Genomic DNA, 23,472 nt, shown 5'->3' with positions numbered 1-23,472 from the left:
CTAGCTCCCCCCATCTCTAGATCAACTACATCCCCCTGCCCAGACCCACTAGCTCCCCCATCTCCATCAACTACATCACCTTGCCCAGACCCACTAGCTCCCCCCATCTACATCAACTACATCACCCTGCCCAGACCCACTAGCTCCCCCCATCTCCATCAACTACATCACCCTGCCCAGACCCACTAGCTCCCCCATCTCCAGATCAACTACATCACCCTGCCCAGACCCACTAGCTCCCCCCATCTCCAGATCAACTACATCACCCTGCCCAGACCCACCAGCTCCCCCCATCTCCAGATCAACTACATCACCCTGCCCAGACCCACTAGTTCCCCCCATCTCCAGATCAACTACATCACCCTGCCCAGAACCACCTGCTCCCCCCCATCTCCAGATCAACTACATCACCCTGCCCAGACCCACTAGCTCCCCCATCTCCAGATCAACTACATCACCCTGCCCAGACCCACTAGCTCCCCCAATCTCCATCAACTACATCACCCTGCCCAGACCCACTAGCTCCCCCCATCTCCATCAACTACATCACCCTGCCCAGACCCACTAGCTCCCCCATCTCCATCAACTACATCACCCTGCCCAGACCCACTAGCTCCCCCCATCTCCATCAACTACATCACCCTGCCCAGACCCACTAGCTCCCCCCATCTCCATCAACTACATCACCCTGCCCAGACCCACTAGCTCCCCCATCTCCATCAACTACATCACCCTGCCCAGACCCACTAGCTCCCCCATCTCCATCAACTACATCACCCTGCCCAGACCCACTAGCTCCCCCATCTCTAGATCAACTACATCACCCTGCCCAGACCCACTAGCTCCCCCATCTCCATCAACTACATCACCCTGCCCAGACCCACTAGCTCCCCCCATCTCCAGATCAACTACATCACCCTGCCCAGACCCACTAGCTCCCCCATCTCCATCAACTACATCACCCTGCCCAGACCCACTAGCTCCCCATCTCCATCAACTACATCCCCCTGCCCAGACCCACTAGCTCCCCCCATCTCCATCAACTACATCACCCTGCCCAGACCCACTAGCTCCCCCATCTCCAGATCAACTACATCACCCTGCCCAGACCCACTAGCTCCCCATCTCCATCAACTACATCCCCCTGCCCAGACCCACTAGCTCCCCCCATCTCCATCAACTACATCACCCTGCCCAGACCCACTAGCTCCCCCATCTCCAGATCAACTACATCACCCTGCCCAGACCCACTAGCTCCCCATCTCCAGATCAACTACATCACCCTGCCCAGACCCACTAGCTCCCCATCTCCATCAACTACACCCCCCTGCCCAGACCCACTAGCTCCCCCCATCTCCATCAACTACATCACCCTGCCCAGACCCACTAGCTCCCCCCATCTCCATCAACTACATCACCCTGCCCAGACCCACTAGCTCCCCCATCTCCATCAACTACATCACCCTGCCCAGACCCACTAGCTCCCCCCATCTCCATCAACTACATCACCCTGCCCAGACCCACTAGCTCCCCATCTCCATCAACTACATCCCCCTGCCCAGACCCACTAGCTCCCCCCATCTCCATCAACTACATCACCCTGCCCAGACCCACTAGCTCCCCCCATCTCCAGATCAACTACATCACCCTGCCCAGACCCACTAGCTCCCCCATCTCCATCAACTACATCACCCTGCCCAGACCCACTAGCTCCCCCCATCTCCAGATCAACTACATCACCCTGCCCAGACCCACTAGCTCCCCATCTCTAGATCAACTACATCACCCTGCCCAGACCCACTAGCTCCCCCCATCTCTAGATCAACTACATCACCCTGCCCAGACCCACTAGCTCCCCCATCTCCATCAACTACATCACCCTGCCCAGACCCACTAGCTCCCCCCATCTCCATCAACTACATCACCCTGCCCAGACCCACTAGCTCCCCCCATCTCCAGATCAACTACATCACCCTGCCCAGACCCACTAGCTCCCCCCATCTCCAGATCAACTACATCACCCTGCCCAGACCCACCAGCTCCCCCCATCTCCAGATCAACTACATCACCCTGCCCAGACCCACTAGCTCCCCCCATCTCCAGATCAACTACATCACCCTGCCCAGACCCACCAGCTCCCCCCATCTCCAGATCAACTACATCACCCTGCCCAGACCCACTAGCTCCCCCCATCTCCAGATCAACTACATCACCCTGCCCAGACCCACTAGCTCCCCCCATCTCCATCAACTACATCACCCTGCCCAGACCCACTAGCTCCCCCATCTCCATCAACTACATCACCCTGCCCCGACCCACTAGCTCCCCCCATCTCCATCAACTACATCACCCTGCCCAGAACCACCTGCTCCCCCCCATCTCCATCAACTACATCACCCTGCCCAGAACCACCTGCTCACACCCCCATCTCCAGCGCCCGCATCACTCTCTGCCACATGGCCTCAAACTGCACCATTTTGTTTCTTTCCTTAGCCCATGCACTTTCAATATTTTAAATAATAAATCATATAATTTTTCCATTGTGTTAAAGATGGAGGATTGATTGATTTCCACGTTTTTAGTATACGTTTTTTCAATTTGAGAGATGAGAAGCGATCGTCCAATCAATCTGGTATCTCACTGCACCCCCATATGCCATATCTTGAAATATGCAGACAGACGGATTAAAAGTACATTTACATTTTAATACTTCTGACAGCAAACTTTTTAGCTCCGCCCACAGCCTCTGGACTATATAGCGTTCCCAGAAGGCATGGATTATTAAGTAATTGTTCGTTTTACACTTGAGACATGACTCTGCCGTTGTGCTGTAAAATGTGTGAATTTTGTCTCTTGTATAATACTTTCTATACATTAGTTTATACCGGATTAAGCATACATTTTCGTTAACTGTAATTTCATCAGTTATTCTCCAACATTCCTTCCATCTTGTGCCAACATCAGTTCTTTTTAAGTCTCGGTTCCAATAGTTTATACTTTTTTTTCTAAGAGGTTGTCAGTTGGATAGGCTCTCTGTAAGGTTTAGTATGTCTTACCTATCATATGAACATCCTTTTCTGACTCAAATAAGATTCCTTCAAGGTTGTCCTGACGTCCAAAAGATTGCAAATCAACATTTCGTGATATGTAACCATCTACACTGGTCAGTCCAAAATGACTTTTTAATTCTGTCATGGAAATAAATGATACGATAGAAGTCAGCGAATATCTGCTGATGGTGTTCAGTCTAATTTTCTAAACATAACCAAAGGAGTGTCACAAGGCTCAATACTAGGCCCTTAACTGTTCACTGTTTACATTAATAATGTTGGTTTGTCCCTGGCTAATAAGAACTGGGGTGGATATTTATTCCATTAACGACCTTCAGCTTGGCTTTGATTCAATTCAAGAATCCCTCACCGATCATAAATGAGTGCTAAATGTTGATAAAAACCATGTCTGTGTTCCCCAGGTGTCGTAGAATTGACCCAAAAGACCTGCGTATCTGCACCTTGAAGTGAGCCCAAATTGAGCTAGTCCCTCATAAGTATTTAGGTATTTGGATTGATGATAAGCTGTCTTTTTAAAATACACATTGAAAAACTAACAAAGAGGCTGAGAATTAAGATCGTTTTTTTTTTTTTATATAGAAATAAATCCTACCTTACTTTTGAAAACAGGAGTAGTATTGTTCTGGCATCGCTCCTCCCAGTACTTGACTATGGTGATATACTCTACATGCAAGCAGCAACCTTTACATTCAGTCTATCACTCAGCCCTGCATTTTATCACTGGAGACAATTTATGTACACATAATTTCCGTTGATATAGTTCTGTTGGCTGGGAGCCTCTGACTACCAGAAGGGTCCAACGGTGGCTGCTATTTGTATATAAAGCAGTTCTCCAGAAACTCCCATACTAACTCACTTCACTCAATGGGAAATCCAGCCACCACAAGACTCGCTCTCAAGACTGGTTGGTTCTTCAGGTCTCCACAGAGTCTGGGAAGATTGCTTTTATACTAAACAAAAATATAAACGCAACATGTAAAGAGTTCCATGTTTCATGAGCTGAAATAAAAGGTCCCAGAAATGTTCCATACACACAAAAAAGCTTATTTATCTCAGATTCTGTGCACAAATTTGTTTACATCCCTGTTAGTGACCATTTCTCCTTTGCCAAGATAATCCATCCACCTGCCAGGTGTGGAATATCAAGAAGCTGATTAAACAGCATGATCATTACACAGGTACACCTTGTGCTGGGGACTATAAAAGGCCACTCTAAAATGTGCAGTTTTGTCACACAACACAATGCCACAGATGTTTTGAGGGAGCGTTTAATTGGCATGCTGACTGCAGGAATGTCCACCAGAGCGGTTGCCAGAGAATTTGTAAGTTTCTTTACCATAAGCCTCCAATATTGTTTTAGAGAATTTGGCAGTATGTCCAACCTGCCTCACAACCACAGACCACGTGTAACCACGCCAGCCCAGGACCTCCACATCCTGCTTCTTCACCTGCAGGATCATCTGAGACCAGCCACCCGGACAGCTGATGAAACTGTGGGTTTGCACAACCAAAGAATTTCTGCACAGACTGTCAGAAACCGTCTCAGGGAAGCTCATCTGCATGCTCGTCGTCCTCACCAGGGTCTTGACCTGACTTCAGTTCGGCGTCGTAACCGACTTCAGTGGGCAAATGCTCACTTTCGATGGCCACTGGCACGATGGCGAAGTGTGCTCTTCACGGATGAATCCCAGTTTCATTTGTATCAGGCAGATGGCAGTTCGGGGACTATGGAATGTGGTGAAGGAGAACTGCACTTGTTTTGATTTTGGTATTTTAAATGTCGCGTTTGAATTTGATTTGTAATGTTTAATTGTGCATTTTATAGTGTTGTATTGAGACTGATCGTGTTGTTTTATTGTTCCCGGCGTCCCCTGGTTAAATAAAGGTTAAATAAAATGACATGATTTGTGTGTCGTCACCACAGTGATCACACCGTGGTGAAGAACAGGGTCCTGGTGGTACTGTGGTGTATAGGCAGAAATGAAGCCAGAGGAAGAAGCCTTGAGTAACATGCTGTGTAAAATAGCTTTACATTAACCCAGTCTGAGTCACTACCCTATTCCTATAGACAAAGGTCCTGCTCAGTTACTGTTCTGTACTTGGTCATCCTAGGTCAAATGTGTTGTTGGAGACTGGACAGTAGCTAAATGTTGCACAATGGCATTGTTTTACATTTGTTCAAGCTTAGCCAACTGCTAATGTTTCATTGGATAATGTAACCAAATGGTAATGACTACGTCCAAAATGGCACCCTATTCCCTAATAGTACGCTACCTTTGTCCAGAGCCCTATGGGTCCAGAGCTTTATGGGTCCAGAGCCCTATCTATGGGTCCAGAGCCCTATGGGTCCAGAGCCCTATCTATGGGTCCAGAGCCCTATCTATGGGTCCAGAGCCCTATCTATGGGTCCAGAGCCCTATCTATGGGTCCAGAGCCCTATCTATGGGTCCAGAGCCCTATCTATGGGTCCAGAGCCCTATCTATGGGTCCAGAGCCCTATCTATGGGTCCAGAGCCCTATCTATGGGTCCAGAGCCCTATGGGTCCAGAGCCTTATGGGTCCAGAGCTTTATGGGTCCAGAGCCTTATGGGTCCAGAGCTTTATGGGTCCAGAGCCCTATCTATGGGTCCAGAGCCCTATGGGTCCAGAGCCCTATGGGTCCAGAGCCCTATGGGTCCAGAGCCTTATGGGTCCAGAGCCCTATCTATGGGTCCAGAGCTTTATGGGTCCAGAGCCCTATCTATGGGTTCAGAGCCCTATGGGTCCAGAGCCCTATCTATGGGTCCAGAGCCCTATCTATGGGTCCAGAGCCCTATCTATGGGTCCAGAGCCCTATCTATGGGTCCAGAGCCTTATGGGTCCAGAGCCCTATCTATGGGTCCAGAGCCCTATCTATGGGTCCAGAGCCCTATCTATGGGTCCAGAGCCCTATCTATGGGTCCAGAGCCCTATCTATGGGTCCAGAGCCTTATGGGTCCAGAGCCCTATCTATGGGTCCAGAGCCCTATCTATGGGTCCAGAGCCCTATCTATGAAACCCCACCTCTTTAAGGAATACCTGGGATAGTATAAAGTAATCCTTCTACCCCCCCGCCCCCCCCCCCCCAAAAAAAAACAAAAAAACAAACAAACATTGTAAAGTGGTTATCCCACTGGCTATAAGGTGAATGCACCAATTTGTAAGTCGCTCTGGATAAGAGCGTCTGCTAAATGACGTAAATGTAATGTAAATGTATGGGCCCTGGTCAAAGGTAGTGCACTATAAAGGGAAAAGGGTGCCATTTGGGATAGAACCATAGAATGTATCCTCTGATGATGTAACCACCTGATAATGTTCCATCCAATGTGACCAGCTGATAATGTTCCATCCAATGTGACCAGCTGATAATGTTCCATCCAATGTGACCACCTGATAATGTTCCATCCAATGTGACCACCTGATAATGTTCCATCCAATGTGACCACCTGATAATGTTCCATCCAATGTGACCAGCTGATAATGTTCCATCCAATGTGACCAGCTGATTATGTTCCATCCAATGTGACCACCTGATAATGTTCCATCCAATGTGACCAGCTGATAATGTTCCATCCAATGTGACCACCTGATAATGTTCCATCCAATGTGACCACCTGATAATGTTCCATCCAATGTGACCACCTGATAATGTTCCATCCAATGTGACCACCTGATAATGTTCCATCCAATGTGACCACCTGATAATGTTCCATCCAATGTGATCAGCCTCCTCTGATAATGTAGCTAACTGATGATTTTTCTCTTTCTGTTCCAGATAATCCCACCAGGGGGGAACACGTCATTTGACGTCATGTTTCTCGCCAGGGGAGTAGGGAACATAGAAAATACTTTATTTATTAATATGTCGCATCATGGAGTGTTTACATACCAGGTACTGTAGACGCGTGTTCCAAACGGCACCCTATTCCCTACATAGTGCACTACCCTTTGACTAGGTTCCATAGGGCTCTGGTCTAAAGTAGTGCACTATGTAGGGAATAGGGTGCCTTTTTGGGACGCCACCATAAACACAATATCCATTTAATGGGCTATTCCTTCAAATGAAAAGCGAAAGATGTAAACAGTAGGTTGATTGATTGATAACCTTGTGGTCTGTCCTCTTGTGTTTTCAGGTGTTTGGGGTGGGCATCCCCAACCCCATCCCCTCCAGACTACGGCCCTTCATCGGGGCCAGAATCCCTGTTAACGGCAGCTTCTCTCCACTCATTAACATCCACAACCCTCACAGTGAACCACTGCAGGTAAACATTACATTTACATTTTAGTCATTTAGCAGACGCTCTTATCCAGAGCGACTTACAGTTAGTGCATACAATTTTTCATACTGGCCCCCCGTGGGAATCGAACCCACAACCCTGTCGTTGCAAACGCCATGCTCTACCAACTGAGCTACATCCCTGCCGGCCATTCCCTCCCCTACCCTGGACAACGCTGGGCCAGTTGTGCGCCGCCCCATGGGTCTCCCGGTCGCGGCCGGCTACGACAGAGCCTGGATTCAAACCAGGATCTCTAGTGGCACAGCTAGCACTGCGATGCAGTGCCTTAGACCATGTCTTAAACATGTCTATTATGCGTCTCTATGGTAACCACCATCCACTTTAAGGAATACCTGAGATAGTATAAAGTAATCCTTCTACCCCCCCCCCCCAAAAAAAAGTAATAAATAATATATTGTAAAGTGGTTATCCCACTGGCTATCATAAGGTGAATGCACCAATTTGTAAGTGGCTCTGGATAAGAGCGTCTGCTAAATGATGTAAAAGGATAAGCTACACTAAAGTAGCTCCGAGGCAATAATTAATTTACCAACGTTTTGACAGCAAGCTGTCTTAGTTAGGGTATCATGAACTACCATCCACTAACAATCTATCAATGTGCACATAACATCCACAAACCACTACGGGCCAGTTTCCCAGACACAGATTAAGCCCGGACAAAGAAACACTTTCAGTGGTAATTGAACACGTCGGGGGAAACCTTCCCTTAACAGTTTATCTAATCAATGTGTCCAGTTGATTAGGTTTGAGACTTGAGTCATTGATTGTTAGGGTTTGAAATAGTTTAGGTCACTTAGTGTATTCTGGTTAGTTATAATGTGATCTCTGGTGGACAGACACAGAAACGGAAAGGGACTGCAGATCTGTCATGATACAACGGCGGAAAGGGACTGCAGATCTGTCATGATACAACAGCGGAAAGGGACTGCAGATCTGTCATGATACAACGGCGGAAAGGGACTGCAGATCTGTCATGATACAACGGCGGAAAGGGACTGCGGATCTGTCATGATACAACGGCGGAAAGGGACTGCAGATCTGTCATGATACAACGGGATGAGTGACATCAGCAGCATTAGCTCGGGTTTTTCCTCACTGGTTATTTGGACAAATCACGATTTCACAGGTGTTAGCATCTTTTGATTTTCAGAAGGGGAGGGGATATTTGGCCCATAGAATTGCCCGTAACTTCTCATAAACCCTTTCCACTCACAGCCCCTGTCATTCCCTGTCAACCCAGTGGCTGGACAGTGACATGCTATACATGACATCAGAGCTCAGGTTCTCCGGTACACAGCTCTGTGTTGGTTTTGACTGACAGCCGTTATATATTTGAGCACAAGAAGATGCCCCATCCCTCCTGCTAATTGGGCTACTTCTGCACATTTGTTGTCTGAGTGAGGTAAATGCTGTAAATGGAGGGGAGAGGATGTGTTCTGACCGATGAGACACTGAGGATGCTGTAAATGGAGAGGAGAGGATGTGTTCTGACCGATGAGACGTTGAGGATGCTGTAAATGGAGAGGAGAGGATGTGTTCTGACCGATGAGATGCTGAGGATGCTGTAAATGGAGAGGAGAGGATGTGTTCTGACAGATGAGACGTTGAGGATGCTGTAAATGGAGAGGAGAGGATGTGTTCTGACCGATGAGACGTTGAGGATGCTGTAAATGGAGAGGAGAGGATGTGTTCTGACCGATGAGATGCTGAGGATGCTGTAAATGGAGAGGAGAGGATGTGTTCTGACCGATGAGACGCTGAGGATGCTGTAAATGGAGAGGAGAGGATGTGTTCTGACCGATGAGACGCTGAGGATGCTGTAAATGGAGAGGAGAGGATGTGTTCTGACAGATGAGACGTTGAGGATGCTGTAAATGGAGAGGAGAGGATGTGTTCTGACCGATGAGACACTGAGGATGCTGTAAATGGAGAGGAGAGGATGTGTTCTGACAGATGAGACGTTGAGGATGCTGTAAATGGAGAGGAGAGGATGTGTTCTGACAGATGAGACGTTGAGGATGCTGTAAATGGAGAGGAGAGGATGTGTTCTGACCGATGAGACGTTGAGGATGCTGTAAATGGAGAGGAGAGGATGTGTTCTGACCGATGAGACGCTGAGGATGCTGTAAATGGAGAGGAGAGGATGTGTTCTGACCGATGAGACGCTGAGGATGCTGTAAATGGAGAGGAGAGGATGTGTTCTGACAGATGAGACGTTGAGGATGCTGTAAATGGAGAGGAGAGGATGTGTTCTGACCGATGAGACGTTGAGGATGCTGTAAATGGAGAGGAGAGGATGTGTTCTGACCGATGAGACGCTGAGGATGCTGTAAATGGAGAGGAGAGGATGTGTTCTGACCAATGAGACACTGAGGATGCTGTAAATGGAGAGGAGAGGATGTGTTCTGACAGATGAGACGTTGAGGATGCTGTAAATGGAGAGGAGAGGATGTGTTCTGACCGATGAGACACTGAGGATGCTGTAAATGGAGAGGAGAGGATGTGTTCTGACCGATGAGACGTTGAGGATGCTGTAAATGGAGAGGAGAGGATGTGTTCTGACCGATGAGACGTTGATGATTATAATAAATCCTGCTTTGATGTCATACAAGCAAACCAAACACCCATGAGTCCAAATGTGCGCTTCACATTTCCATATCTGAAAACTCATGTCATTTACAGGATCAACGTTTATGATCACTATGTTTGATCCACAGTTACAAGGATGACTTGTTATACCCTGGGTTGCCCTGAACAGAATGAGCCTGTTTGTCGTATTGGGAAGTAAATTATCTGCAGAACACGCACTTCAATGCACTAATGACCAAAATTACAATCTATTTGTCTGAAGTGCCTTTTGAAAGCCTAACACTGTAAGATCGTATTTTATAATTTAGCTAGGCATGTTGGCAGCAGAATACGCTTCCAAATGATGCCCACCTGACCCAGATTGTGATTTCTAATGGAATGTTTTTGGATTGCGTAAACAACAACAGTAATTGTGTGGTGGTGGGGATGCAGGACTGTGTTCCTAACAAAAAACTACACGTTTGCTGGCTTCAGTTCCTCAATGGCAAAGCTAAGAGAGCTCCAGACAGCACCTTCTAGTTGAAGGCTCTTTCCTGGAGTCATGACTTAGGACCTGCACAGTTAGGAGAGGTGTGGCCACCTGGAGACACCAGTTAGACCTCTCAGCCAAACCCACAGTTAGGAGAGGTGTGGCCACCTGGAGACACCAGTTAGACCTCTCACTCAAACCCACAGTTAGGAGAGGTGTGGCCACCTGGAGACACCAGTTAGACCTCTCACTCAAACCCACAGTTAGGAGAGGTGTGGCCACCTGGAGACACCAGTTAGACCTCTCAGCCAAACCCACAGTTAGGAGAGGTGTGGCCACCTGGAGACACCAGTTAGACCTCTCACTGAAACCCACAGTTAGGAGAGGTGTGGCCACCTGGAGACACCAGTTAGACCTCTCACTCAAACCCACAGTTAGGAGAGGTGTGGCCACCTGGAGACACCAGTTAGTCCTCTCACTCAAACCCACAGTTAGGAGAGGTGTGGCCACTTGGAGACACCAGTTAGACCTCTCACTCAAACCTTTGTAATAGTATTTTATTATCCTACACGTACTCCAAAGAATTGTATGAATATTCGTATTGTACTGAACAAAAATATAAATGGAACATGTAAAGTGCAATGGATCAGTCCACTGAGACAGGAGCCAATCAGACGGCTGTCTTGTGCACCATGTAATATATATATATATATATATATATATATATATATATATATATATATATATATATCTATTTCTATCTGACTGCTGGACTAAAGATATCTCAGTCGACCAACAGCCTATCGACCAAACAATCGACCTGTCGACTAAATGGGGTCAGCCCTATTTGGGATGCTCTGTATCGACGTGTGGCTCAGTTGGTAGAGCATGGCACTTGCAACGCCAGGGTTGTGGGTTCGATTCCCACAAGGGAACCAGTACGAACAAATACGAAAAATGTATGCACTCACTAATGTAAGTCGCTCTGGATAATAGCATTTGCTAAATGACTAAAATGTAAATGTCCACCAATTTGGGACAACATTCCAAAGGCCACAATTAACAGCCTGATCAACTCTATGTGAAGGAGATGTGTCGCGCTGCATGAGGCAAATGGTCACACCAGATACTGACTGGTTTTCTGATCCACGCCCCTACCTTTCTTTTAAAGGTATCTGTGACCAACAGATGCATATCTGTATTCCCAGGCATGTGAAATCCATAGATTAGGGCCTAATGAATTTATTTCAATTGACTGATTTCCTTATATGAACTGTAACTCAGTAAAATTGTTGCATGTTGCGTTTTATATTTTAGTAACTGAATGTATCCAGAGTATTTTCAGATTTCGTTATCAACAAATGCTGTGAAAAGTACAGTAGATATAAAATCAACAGTGTAATGTTTGGATCCAGTCTTGTGTCAGGTGACCTGTTGTGTCCTCACCTTTTCGGTCTAATAATTTACCCATAATCCCCAAAGTGTTCCCTTTCGATTGTCATGGTTCTGTTAGGAACGTTTCAATAGGTCCGTTTCCTGGCGTTTAAGAGGTTAACACGTATGGGAACTTACTCTAGCATTGGACCAATTACGCAAGTCTTTAGTTTCTGTGTTAACTGAGATTTAGTTACAGTATAATGGGATAATGTGATGTTTACCTGCAGGTTGTGGAGATGTTCTCCAGTGGTGGAGACCTGCAGGTTGTGGAGATGTTCTCCCGTGGTTACAGTATAATGTGATGTTTACCTGCAGGTTGTGGAGATGTTCTCCAGTAGTTACAGTATAATGTGATGTTTACCTGCAGGTTGTGGAGATGTTCTCCCGTGGTTACAGTATAATGGGATAATGTGATGTTTACCTGCAGGTTGTGGAGATGTTCTCCCGTGGTTACAGTATAATGGGATAATGTGATGTTTACCTGCAGGTTGTGGAGATGTTCTCCCGTGGTTACAGTATAATGGGATAATGTGATGTTTACCTGCAGGTTGTGGAGATGTTCTCCCGTGGTTACAGTATAATGGGATAATGTGATGTTTACCTGCAGGTTGTGGAGATGTTCTCCAGTGGTGGAGACCTGCAGGTTGTGGAGATGTTCTCCAGTGGTTACAGTATAATGGGATGTTTACCTGCAGGTTGTGGAGATGTTCTCCAGTGGTGGAGACCTCCATCTGGAGCTGCCTACGGGTCATCAAGAAGGCACCAGAAAATTCTGGGTTAGTTTCATGTTTCTGTCTCCATATCAAATCGGAATGTAAAATAGTTGTCTCCTCATCTTGGCCATTTTATAATGCCAAGTCCAATGGGTTGTGACTAGAGGGAGCACAGCTACGACCGGAAGTGACTTTTCATAGCAGATTAGACATGGTTTCCCAAACTCGGTCCTGGCCCCCCCCCCTCAGCTGTGTAGTGCTTGGGCAAAAAACTAAATGTGCACCCAGGGAGGGGGGGAGGAGAGGACTGGGTTTGGGAAACTCTGGGTTAGCATTTTAGCTAACCCTTACCCTTTTTTTCTAACCTTAACCAAAGTCCCCTAACCCAGGAGCTTTTTCACTCAGGCCCCACTTCCAGCACGTCTATTTCTATGTATAGTTCTCTGTTCCCCTCTGGTTGGTGGAGAGAATTTTGCATGTTGAAAGCTTATTTCCTGCAATTCTACACATTTTGTCATGAGATGCAGTGAAAATTGTGCAGTTTTAAAGTTTATTTTCTTGCAGTTCTATACATTTTGCCATGTCTGTGTATTCATGTGATCTTTGAGTGACTCAAACATTACAATAGAATCCATGGGTAAAAAAACCTAGCTAAAAAACGTTAGCTGACATGGGCTAGTTGATCTGGACGTTATCCATAGCTCTCTAAGGTCAGAAATGACGAGGAAAACTGATGTACTACCCAATTTTGAAATTGCACCTTGTGCATTCTACTATTATAACTTTCAAGAGTAAGTTGAAAGCTGAACTGAATTCCTAATTATTTATTTATTTATTTTAAATAACAAAATGTGGAGAAAGTCAAGGGGTCTGAATACTATAGTATTCGGAAGGCATTGTACAAGCGCTATGATGAAACTGGCTCTCATGAGGACCGCAACAGGAATGGAAGACCCAGAGTTACCTCCGCTGCAGAGGATAAGTTCATTAGAGTTACCAGCCTCAGAAATTGCAGCCCAAATAAATGCTTCACAGAGTTCAAGTAACAGACACATCTCAACATCAACTGTTCAGAGGGGACTGTGTGAATCAGGCCTTCATGGTCAAATTTCTGCAAAGAAACCACTACTAAAGGACACCAATAAGAAGAAGAGACCTGCTTGGGCCAAGAAACACGAGCAATGGACATTAGACCGGTGGAAATGTGTCCTTTGGTCTGGAGTCCAAATTGGAGATTTTTGGTTTCAATCGCTGTGTCTTTGAGACACGGTGTGGGTGAACGGATGATCTCTGCATGTGTAGTTCCCACCGTAAAGCATGGAGGAGGAGGTGTTATGGTGTTTGGGTGCTTTGCTGGTGACACTGTCAGTGATTTATTTAGAATTCAAGGCACACTTAACCAGCATGGCTACCACAGCATTCTGCAGCGATACGCCATCCCATCTGGTTTGGGCTTAGTGGGACTATCATTTGTTTTTCAACAGGATAATGACCCAACACACCTCCAGGCTGTGTAAGGGCTATTTGACCAAGAAGGAGAGTGATGGAGTGCTGCATTAGATGACCTGGCCTCCACAATCCCGACCTCAACCAAATTGAGATGGTTTGGGATGAGTCGGACCGCAGAGTGAAGGAAAAGCAGCCAACAAGTGCTCAGCATATATGGGAACTCCTTCAGGACTGCTGGAAAAGCATTCCAGGTGAAACTGGTTGAGAGAATCCAAGAGTGTGCAAAGCTGTCATCAAGGCAATGGGTGGCTATTTGAAGAATCTCAAATATGAAATATATTTTGATTTGTTTCACACTTTTTTGGTTACTACATGATTCCATATGTGTTATTTCATAGTTTTGATGTCTTCACTTATTCTACAATGTAGAAAAGAGTAAAATTAAAGAAAAACCCTTGAATGAGTAGGTGTGTCCAAACTTTTGACTGGTACTGTGTATGTATATATATTTATTTATTTATTAAAATGTAAAGGGTCATCCAACGTCGTTTTATAGACTTTGGCAGTATGTCCAACTGGCCTTAACTGCAGACCACGTGTAACCACGCCAGCCCAGGACCTCCACATCCGGCTTCTTCACCTGCGGGATCGTCTGAGACCAGCCACCAGGACAGCTGATGAAACTGTGGGTTTGCACAACCAAATAATTTCTGCACAAACTGTGAGAAACCGTCTCAGGGAAGCTCATCTGCGTGCTCGTCATCCTCACCAGGGTCTTGACTTGACTGAAGCTCGGCGTCGTAACCGACTTCGATGGCCACTGGCATGCTTGAGAAGTGTGCTCTTCACGGATGAATCCCGGTTTCAACTCTGTCAGGCAGATGGCAGACAGCGTGTATGGCATCGTGTAGGAGAGCGGTTTGCTGATGTCAACGTTGTGAACAGAGTGCCCCATGGTGGCGGTGGGGTTATGGTATGGGCAGGCATAAGCTATGGACAACGAACACAATTTTATCGATGGCAATTTCAATGCACAGGGATATCGTGAAGAGATCCTGAGGCCCATTTTCGTGCCATTCATCCGCCGCCATCACCTCATGTTTCAGCATGATAATACATGGCTCCATGTCTCAAGGATCTGTACACAATTCCTAGAAGTTTCTCAGGTATTCAAGTAATCAAGGATGTAAGAATATAGTTAGACATTTTGTAGAAAGTTAATGCAAATGGTTTATTAGTCGGTACCGGGTTAGATACAACAACGGGCAGAGCTTTGCTGTTTCCAACTATCGAACAAAGGTCCACTCTCCCTTTATATACCCTTGGTTATCCTTCCTTTCACATACATCTGGCAACCATCATAGGCACTCCCTTTCTCTGTTGCTATTACCCTTTGCCCCAAGTCATTATATCCTGTCCATCAATCATACTACCATAAACATCACTAATCTCCTTTGACATAAGGAATGTAGACTTCATGGCCCCAAACCACTTATCTCGTAATCTCGGTCCTCACGATTCTATGCCCTGACATCATAACACCCCCATGACGCAAGGATCTGTACAAGGATCTGGACACAATTCCCGGAAGCTGAAAATGTCCCAGTTCTTCCATGGCCTGTGTACTCACCAGATATGTCATAATTTGTGCATGTTTGGGATGCTCTGGATCGACGTGTACGACAGCGTGTTCCAGTTCAACTTCACACAGTCATTGAAGAGGAGTGGGACAACATTCCAAAGGCCACAATTAACAGCCTGATCAACTCTATGTGAAGGAGATGTGTCGCGCTGCATGAGGCAAATGGTCACACCAGATACTGACTGGTTTTCTGATCCACGCCCCTACCTTTCTTTTAAAGGTATCTGTGACCAACAGATGCATATCTGTATTCCCAGGCATGTGAAATCCATAGATTAGGGCCTAATGAATTTATTTCAATTGACTGATTTCCTTATATGAACTGTAACTCAGTAAAATTGTTGCATGTTGCGTTTTATATTTTAGTAACTGAATGTATCCAGAGTATTTTCAGATTTCGTTATCAACAAATGCTGTGAAAAGTACAGTAGATATAAAATCAACAGTGTAATGTTTGGATCCAGTCTTGTGTCAGGTGACCTGTTGTGTCCTCACCTTTTCGGTCTAATAATTTACCCATAATCCCCAAAGTGTTCCCTTTCGATTGTCATGGTTCTGTTAGGAACGTTTCAATAGGTCCGTTTCCTGGCGTTTAAGAGGTTAACACGTATGGGAACTTACTCTAGCATTGGACCAATTACGCAAGTCTTTAGTTTCTGTGTTAACTGAGATTTAGTTACAGTATAATGGGATAATGTGATGTTTACCTGCAGGTTGTGGAGATGTTCTCCAGTGGTGGAGACCTGCAGGTTGTGGAGATGTTCTCCCGTGGTTACAGTATAATGTGATGTTTACCTGCAGGTTGTGGAGATGTTCTCCAGTAGTTACAGTATAATGTGATGTTTACCTGCAGGTTGTGGAGATGTTCTCCCGTGGTTACAGTATAATGGGATAATGTGATGTTTACCTGCAGGTTGTGGAGATGTTCTCCCGTGGTTACAGTATAATGGGATAATGTGATGTTTACCTGCAGGTTGTGGAGATGTTCTCCAGTGGTTACAGTATAATGGGATAATGGGATGTTTACCTGCAGGTTGTGGAGATGTTCTCCAGTGGTGGAGACCTCCATCTGGAGCTGCCTACGGGTCATCAAGAAGGCACCAGAAAATTCTGGGTTAGTTTCATGTTTCTGTCTCCATATCAAATCGGAATGTAAAATAGTTGTCTCCTCATCTTGGCCATTTTATAATGCCAAGTCCAATGGGTTGTGACTAGAGGGAGCACAGCTACGACCGGAAGTGACTTTTCATAGCAGATTAGACATGGTTTCCCAAACTCGGTCCTGGCCCCCCCCCCCTCAGCTGTGTAGTGCTGGGGCAAAAAACTAAATGTGCACCCAGGGAGGGGACTGAGTTTGGGAAACTCTGGGTTAGCATTTTAGCTAACCCTTACCCTTTTTTTCTAACCTTAACCAAAGTCCCCTAACCCAGGAGCTTTTTCACTCAGGCCCCACTTCCAGCACGTCTATTTCTATGTATAGTTCTCTGTTCCCCTCTGGTTGGTGGAGAGAATTTTGCATGTTGAAAGCTTATTTCCTGCAATTCTACACATTTTGTCATGAGATGCAGTGAAAATTGTGCAGTTTTAAAGTTTATTTTCTTGCAGTTCTATACATTTTGCCATGTCTGTGTATTCATGTGATCTTTGAGTGACTCAAACATTACAATAGAATCCATGGGTAAAAAAACCTAGCTAAAAAACGTTAGCTGACATGGGCTAGTTGATCTGGACGTTATCCATAGCTCTCTAAGGTCAGAAATGACGAGGAAAACTGATGTACTACCCAATTTTGAAATTGCACCTTGTGCATTCTACTATTATAACTTTCAAGAGTAAGTTGAAAGCTGAACTGAATTCCTAATTATTTATTTATTTATTTATTTTAAATAACAAAATGTGGAGAAAGTCAAGGGGTCTGAATACTATAGTATTCGGAAGGCATTGTACAAGCGCTATGATGAAACTGGCTCTCATGAGGACCGCAACAGGAATGGAAGACCCAGAGTTACCTCCGCTGCAGAGGATAAGTTCATTAGAGTTACCAGCCTCAGAAATTGCAGCCCAAATAAATGCTTCACAGAGTTCAAGTAACAGACACATCTCAACATCAACTGTTCAGAGGGGACTGTGTGAATCAGGCCTTCATGGTCAAATTTCTGCAAAGAAACCACTACTAAAGGACACCAATAAGAAGAAGAGACCTGCTTGGGCCAAGAAACACGAGCAATGGACATTAGACCGGTGGAAATGTGTCCTTTGGTCTGGAGTCCAAATTGGAGATTTTTGGTTTCAATCGCTGTGTCTTTGAGACACGGTGTGGGTGAACGGATGATCTCTGCATGTGTAGTTCCCACCGTAAAGCATGGAGGAGGAGGTGTTATGGTGTTTGGGTGCTTTGCTGGTGACACTGTCAGTGATTTATTTAGAATTCAAGGCACACTTAACCAGCATGGCTACCACAGCATTCTGCAGCGATACGCCATCCCATCTGGTTTGGGCTTAGTGGGACTATCATTTGTTTTTCAACAGGATAATGACCCAACACACCTCCAGGCTGTGTAAGGGCTATTTGACCAAGAAGGAGAGTGATGGAGTGCTGCATTAGATGACCTGGCCTCCACAATCCCGACCTCAACCAAATTGAGATGGTTTGGGATGAGTCGGACCGCAGAGTGAAGGAAAAGCAGCCAACAAGTGCTCAGCATATATGGGAACTCCTTCAGGACTGCTGGAAAAGCATTCCAGGTGAAACTGGTTGAGAGAATCCAAGAGTGTGCAAAGCTGTCATCAAGGCAATGGGTGGCTATTTGAAGAATCTCAAATATGAAATATATTTTGATTTGTTTCACACTTTTTTGGTTACTACATGATTCCATATGTGTTATTTCATAGTTTTGATGTCTTCACTTATTCTACAATGTAGAAAAGAGTAAAATTAAAGAAAAACCCTTGAATGAGTAGGTGTGTCCAAACTTTTGACTGGTACTGTGTATGTATATATATTTATTTATTTATTTATTAAAATGTAAAGGGTCATCCAACGTCGTTTTATAGACTTTGGCAGTATGTCCAACTGGCCTTAACTGCAGACCACGTGTAACCACGCCAGCCCAGGACCTCCACATCCGGCTTCTTCACCTGCGGGATCGTCTGAGACCAGCCACCAGGACAGCTGATGAAACTGTGGGTTTGCACAACCAAATAATTTCTGCACAAACTGTGAGAAACCGTCTCAGGGAAGCTCATCTGCGTGCTCGTCATCCTCACCAGGGTCTTGACTTGACTGAAGCTCGGCGTCGTAACCGACTTCGATGGCCACTGGCATGCTTGAGAAGTGTGCTCTTCACGGATGAATCCCGGTTTCAACTCTGTCAGGCAGATGGCAGACAGCGTGTATGGCATCGTGTAGGAGAGCGGTTTGCTGATGTCAACGTTGTGAACAGTGTGCCCCATGGTGGCGGTGGGGTTATGGTATGGGCAGGCATAAGCTATGGACAACGAACACAATTTTATCGATGGCAATTTCAATGCACAGGGATATCGTGAAGAGATCCTGAGGCCCATTTTCGTGCCATTCATCCGCCGCCATCACCTCATGTTTCAGCATTATAATACATGGCTCCATGTCTCAAGGATCTGTACACAATTCCTAGAAGTTTCTCAGGTATTCAAGTAATCAAGGATGTAAGAATATAGTTAGACATTTTGTAGAAAGTTAATGCAAATGGTTTATTAGTCGGTACCGGGTTAGATACAACAACGGGCAGAGCTTTGCTGTTTCCAACTATCGAACAAAGGTCCACTCTCCCTTTATATACCCTTGGTTATCCTTCCTTTCACATACATCTGGCAACCATCATAGGCACTCCCTTTCTCTGTTGCTATTACCCTTTGCCCCAAGTCATTATATCCTGTCCATCAATCATACTACCATAAACATCACTAATCTCCTTTGACATAAGGAATGTAGACTTCATGGCCCCAAACCACTTATCTCGTAATCTCGGTCCTCACGATTCTATGCCCTGACATCATAACACCCCCATGACGCAAGGATCTGTACAAGGATCTGGACACAATTCCCGGAAGCTGAAAATGTCCCAGTTCTTCCATGGCCTGTGTACTCACCAGATATGTCATAATTTGTGCATGTTTGGGATGCTCTGGATCGACGTGTACGACAGCGTGTTCCAGTTCAACTTCACACAGTCATTGAAGAGGAGTGGGACAACATTCCACAGGCCACAATCAACAGCCTGATCAATTCTATGTGAAGGTGATGTGTCGCGTGACAGGCAAATTGTGGTCACACCAGATACTGACTGGTTTTCTGATCCACGCCCTACCTTTTCTTAAGGTATCTGTGACCAACAGATGCATATCTGTATTCCCAGTCATGTGAAATCCATAGATTAGGGTCTAATGAATTTATTTCAGTTGACTGATTTCCTTATGAACTGTAACTCAGTAAAATCGTTGAAATATTTGGATGTTCCATTTATATTTTTGTTCAGTGTATATATTTTTTATTTTTGGGGGCGGGGGACCCCGTGCCGTACCCTGCCGACCCCTCGCCCCACAGTTTGGGAACCACTTTCCTAACCTGCCACATTAATTATCCTAACCTGCTGCGTAAATTCTCGTAACCTGTTACGAAAAAGTCACTTCCGGTCGTAGCTGTACTCCCTCTAGTCAGAACCCATGCATAGGCTATAATTTAAAAAAGGATTTACCAAAATGTTATTGGGCTCATTTCTGGAAGTGGAAATTCTATTTTGGATGTGGTCAACATCATTTTATTTATCTTCCTTTTGGAGTAGAATGTCCTTTTTAAAAAGTCACTTCCGGTCGTAGCTTTACTCCCTCTAGTCAGAACCCTGTCAGTGATCTCCACCTGTTCCTGCTCTAGGGTCACTCACTCGGATGCAGTTTCCCAAATGGAACACTATTCCCTTTATAGTGCACTAGAGATTGTGGTCAAAAGTAGTGCACTATTAAACGTAATAGCCATTTGGGATGCATCCTGACTGTGTCCTTGTTTTATTGATCTTGTAGGAGATCCCCCCGTTTGAGACGAAGGGGGTGATGAGGGCTAGCTTCTCATCGAGAGATGCAGACAACCACACAGCCTTCATCAGGATCAAAACCAACGCTCCCAACGGAGACCAGTTTATCATACTGCCAGTGGAGGTGGAGGTCACCTCAGGTATTATTCATTCATTCATTCATTCATTCATTCATTATAAGACATGTCTGTCACCTGTAACCTTGTGCTCATGTGACCTCAACATTGGAACATAGGACCGGTATAACCTGTGTTCTTGATAGCTAAGGCTGGGTTGGCATTAAATTGCCACAGGTCTATCTGGCTACAAGGACCAATTTGAATTTGTAAGAACATAATTAATTGAGCTATGTCAGTTTAAGCTCCTATTTCGGTTGTCTGGTTAGGGACGAGGCTTAAATAACTTTTTAAAGGATCTTTTAATGAACCATCATTTAACTAATGGTTTAGTCTCGGTCTGTTGACTGGTCCACATGAGGCTGATACTGTCTGTCTGTATGGTCTCTTCCCTATAGCCCCTGGGATATACTCCTCCACAGAGATGCTAGACTTTGGTACGCTACGGTCACAAGATCGCCCGAAACAATTGAATTTACATCTACTAAATTCAGGAACAAAAGATGTTGCAATCACAGTAAGTAGCTTGGTACTTCCTCCTCTTGTCTTCTGTTGACCCCTGTTGACCCCTGTTCTGACGGACAGTTAATGCTGTATTCTTTGCTTTACAGAGTATACGGACGACGCCATCAAACGAAGCGGTTGCGATACATTTCAAAGCGATCACGCTAAAAGCAGGAGAGAGTAGTTTTACCAAAGTTGCAAGTATTCGTTTTGATGGTAAGTGCTGTGATATTTAGAAACGTTAAATCACTGAATTGAGAAACCTGACATATTAACCATGGAAACCAAAACCATTACATTTTATTGCTAACCTTATAAAACTCAATGAATAGAAATAACATTACATTTTTAGATATTTAACCTTTCAGTTGGTGTCTTAGAAAAGAAGAAAAGCTATTTGGAAAAGCTATTTATAAATACCATGCTTTTAAATCAGTGGTATTCACATTTTTTCTCAGCGGGTTTACTGAGTGTAGAAAACATTAGGAACACTTGCTCTCTCCATGCCAGAGACCAGGGATGGGCTACATTGATAGGGGGGGGGGGGGGGCAAAAAAACTCAAGAGGGGCTGCAGTTAATTTTGTGCAATTCTGCACATTTTGCCATGGGGTGTAAAGAAAATGATGCTGCTTTTAAAGCTATACTGAACAAAAATATAAACGCCACATGTAAAGTGTTGGTCGCATGTTTCATGAGCTGAAATAAAAGATCCCGTACGTACAAAAAGCTTATTTCTCTAAAATATTGTGCACAAATTTGTTTACATCCCTGTTAGTGAGCATTTCTCCTTTGCCAAGATAATCCATCCACCTGACAGGTGTGGCATATCAAGAAGCTGATTAAACAGCATGATCATTACACAGGTGCACCTTGTGCTGGGGACAATAAAAGGCCACTCTAAAATGTGCAGTTTTGTCACACAACACAATGCTACAGATGTCTCAAGTTTTGAGGGAGTGTGCAATTGACTTGCTGACTGCAGGAATGTCCACCAGAGCTGTTGCCAGAGAATTGAATGTTCATTTCTCTACCATAAGCCGTCTCCAACGTCGTTTTAGAGAATTTGGCAGTACGTCCAATCGGCCTCACAACCGCAGACCACGTGTATGGCGTCGTGTGGGCGAGTGGTTTGCTGATGTCAATGTTGTGAACAGAGTGCCCCATGGTGGCGGTGGGGTTATGGTATGAACACAATTGCATTTTATCGATGGCAATTTGAAATGCACAGAGATACCGTGACGAGATCCTGAGGCCCATTGTCGTGTCATTCATCCACCGCCATCACCTCATGTTCCAGCATGATAATGCACGGCCCCATGTCGCAAGGATCTGTACACAATTCCTGGAAGCTGAAAAATGTCCCAGTTCTTCCATGACCTGCATACTCACCAGACATGTATGTGATGCTCTGGATCGACGTGTACGGCAGCGTGTTCCAGTTCCCGCCAATATTCAGTAACTTTGCACAGCCATTGAAGAGGAGTGGGACAACATTCCACAGGCCACAATCAACAGCCTGATCAACTCTATGCGAAGGAGATGTGTCGCGCTGCATGAGGCAAATGGTCGCACCAGATACTGACTGGTTTTCTGATCCACGCCCATACTTGTTTTTTTAAAGGTATCTGTGACCAACAGATGCATATCTGTATTCCCAGTCATGTGAAATCCATAAATGAGGGCCTAATGAATTTATTTCAATTGGCGGATTTCCTTATATGAACTGTAACTCAGTAAAATGTTTGAAATTGTTGCATGTTGTGTTTATATTTTTGTTCAGTATATATTGTTTTTGGCAACCCCACTGCAGTTCCCCCACGACCTCGACTTTGAATACCACTGCTTTAAAATATATTTAATATGACCTGTTCTTGTGACATTCTCTTATCTATGGATTGAATATGTTATTTTATTTTCCCAATGTTTTTTGTTAACAGCATCAAAAGCACAAAGACCAGTTCAGTTTTCTGGTAAAATAACAGTGAAGGTTAAAGAGAGAAACTCCTTTAAGCTTGAAGTCCCGTACCAAGCAGATGTGCTACAAGGGTAAGAGTGTATTTGCTCATTTTGTTTTTTACAGTTTCAGGATTTGAAACATT

The 23,472-nt window shown here is 45.1% G+C and overlaps 1 protein-coding gene across 1 annotated transcript in view; it reads left to right on the top strand.

The window, feature by feature from the left end:
- tmem131 (transmembrane protein 131) overlaps positions 1–23,472 on the top strand; it is a 153,290-nt gene that overhangs the window by 34,090 nt on the left and 95,728 nt on the right. The window contains exons 6-11 of the mRNA XM_084172016.1: positions 6,865–6,981; positions 7,223–7,351; positions 20,742–20,892; positions 21,267–21,385; positions 21,480–21,588; positions 23,311–23,419. Of these exons, the coding sequence (XP_084028142.1) occupies positions 6,865–6,981; positions 7,223–7,351; positions 20,742–20,892; positions 21,267–21,385; positions 21,480–21,588; positions 23,311–23,419 (734 nt within the window). The remainder of the gene's footprint in view (positions 1–6,864; positions 6,982–7,222; positions 7,352–20,741; positions 20,893–21,266; positions 21,386–21,479; positions 21,589–23,310; positions 23,420–23,472) is intronic.

Source organism: Coregonus lavaretus (assembly GCF_964263955.1).
Source record: "Coregonus lavaretus genome assembly, chromosome: 11".
NCBI classification, from domain to species: domain Eukaryota; kingdom Metazoa; phylum Chordata; class Actinopteri; order Salmoniformes; family Salmonidae; genus Coregonus; species Coregonus lavaretus.
This window is presented reverse-complemented; position numbering and strand designations above follow the sequence as displayed.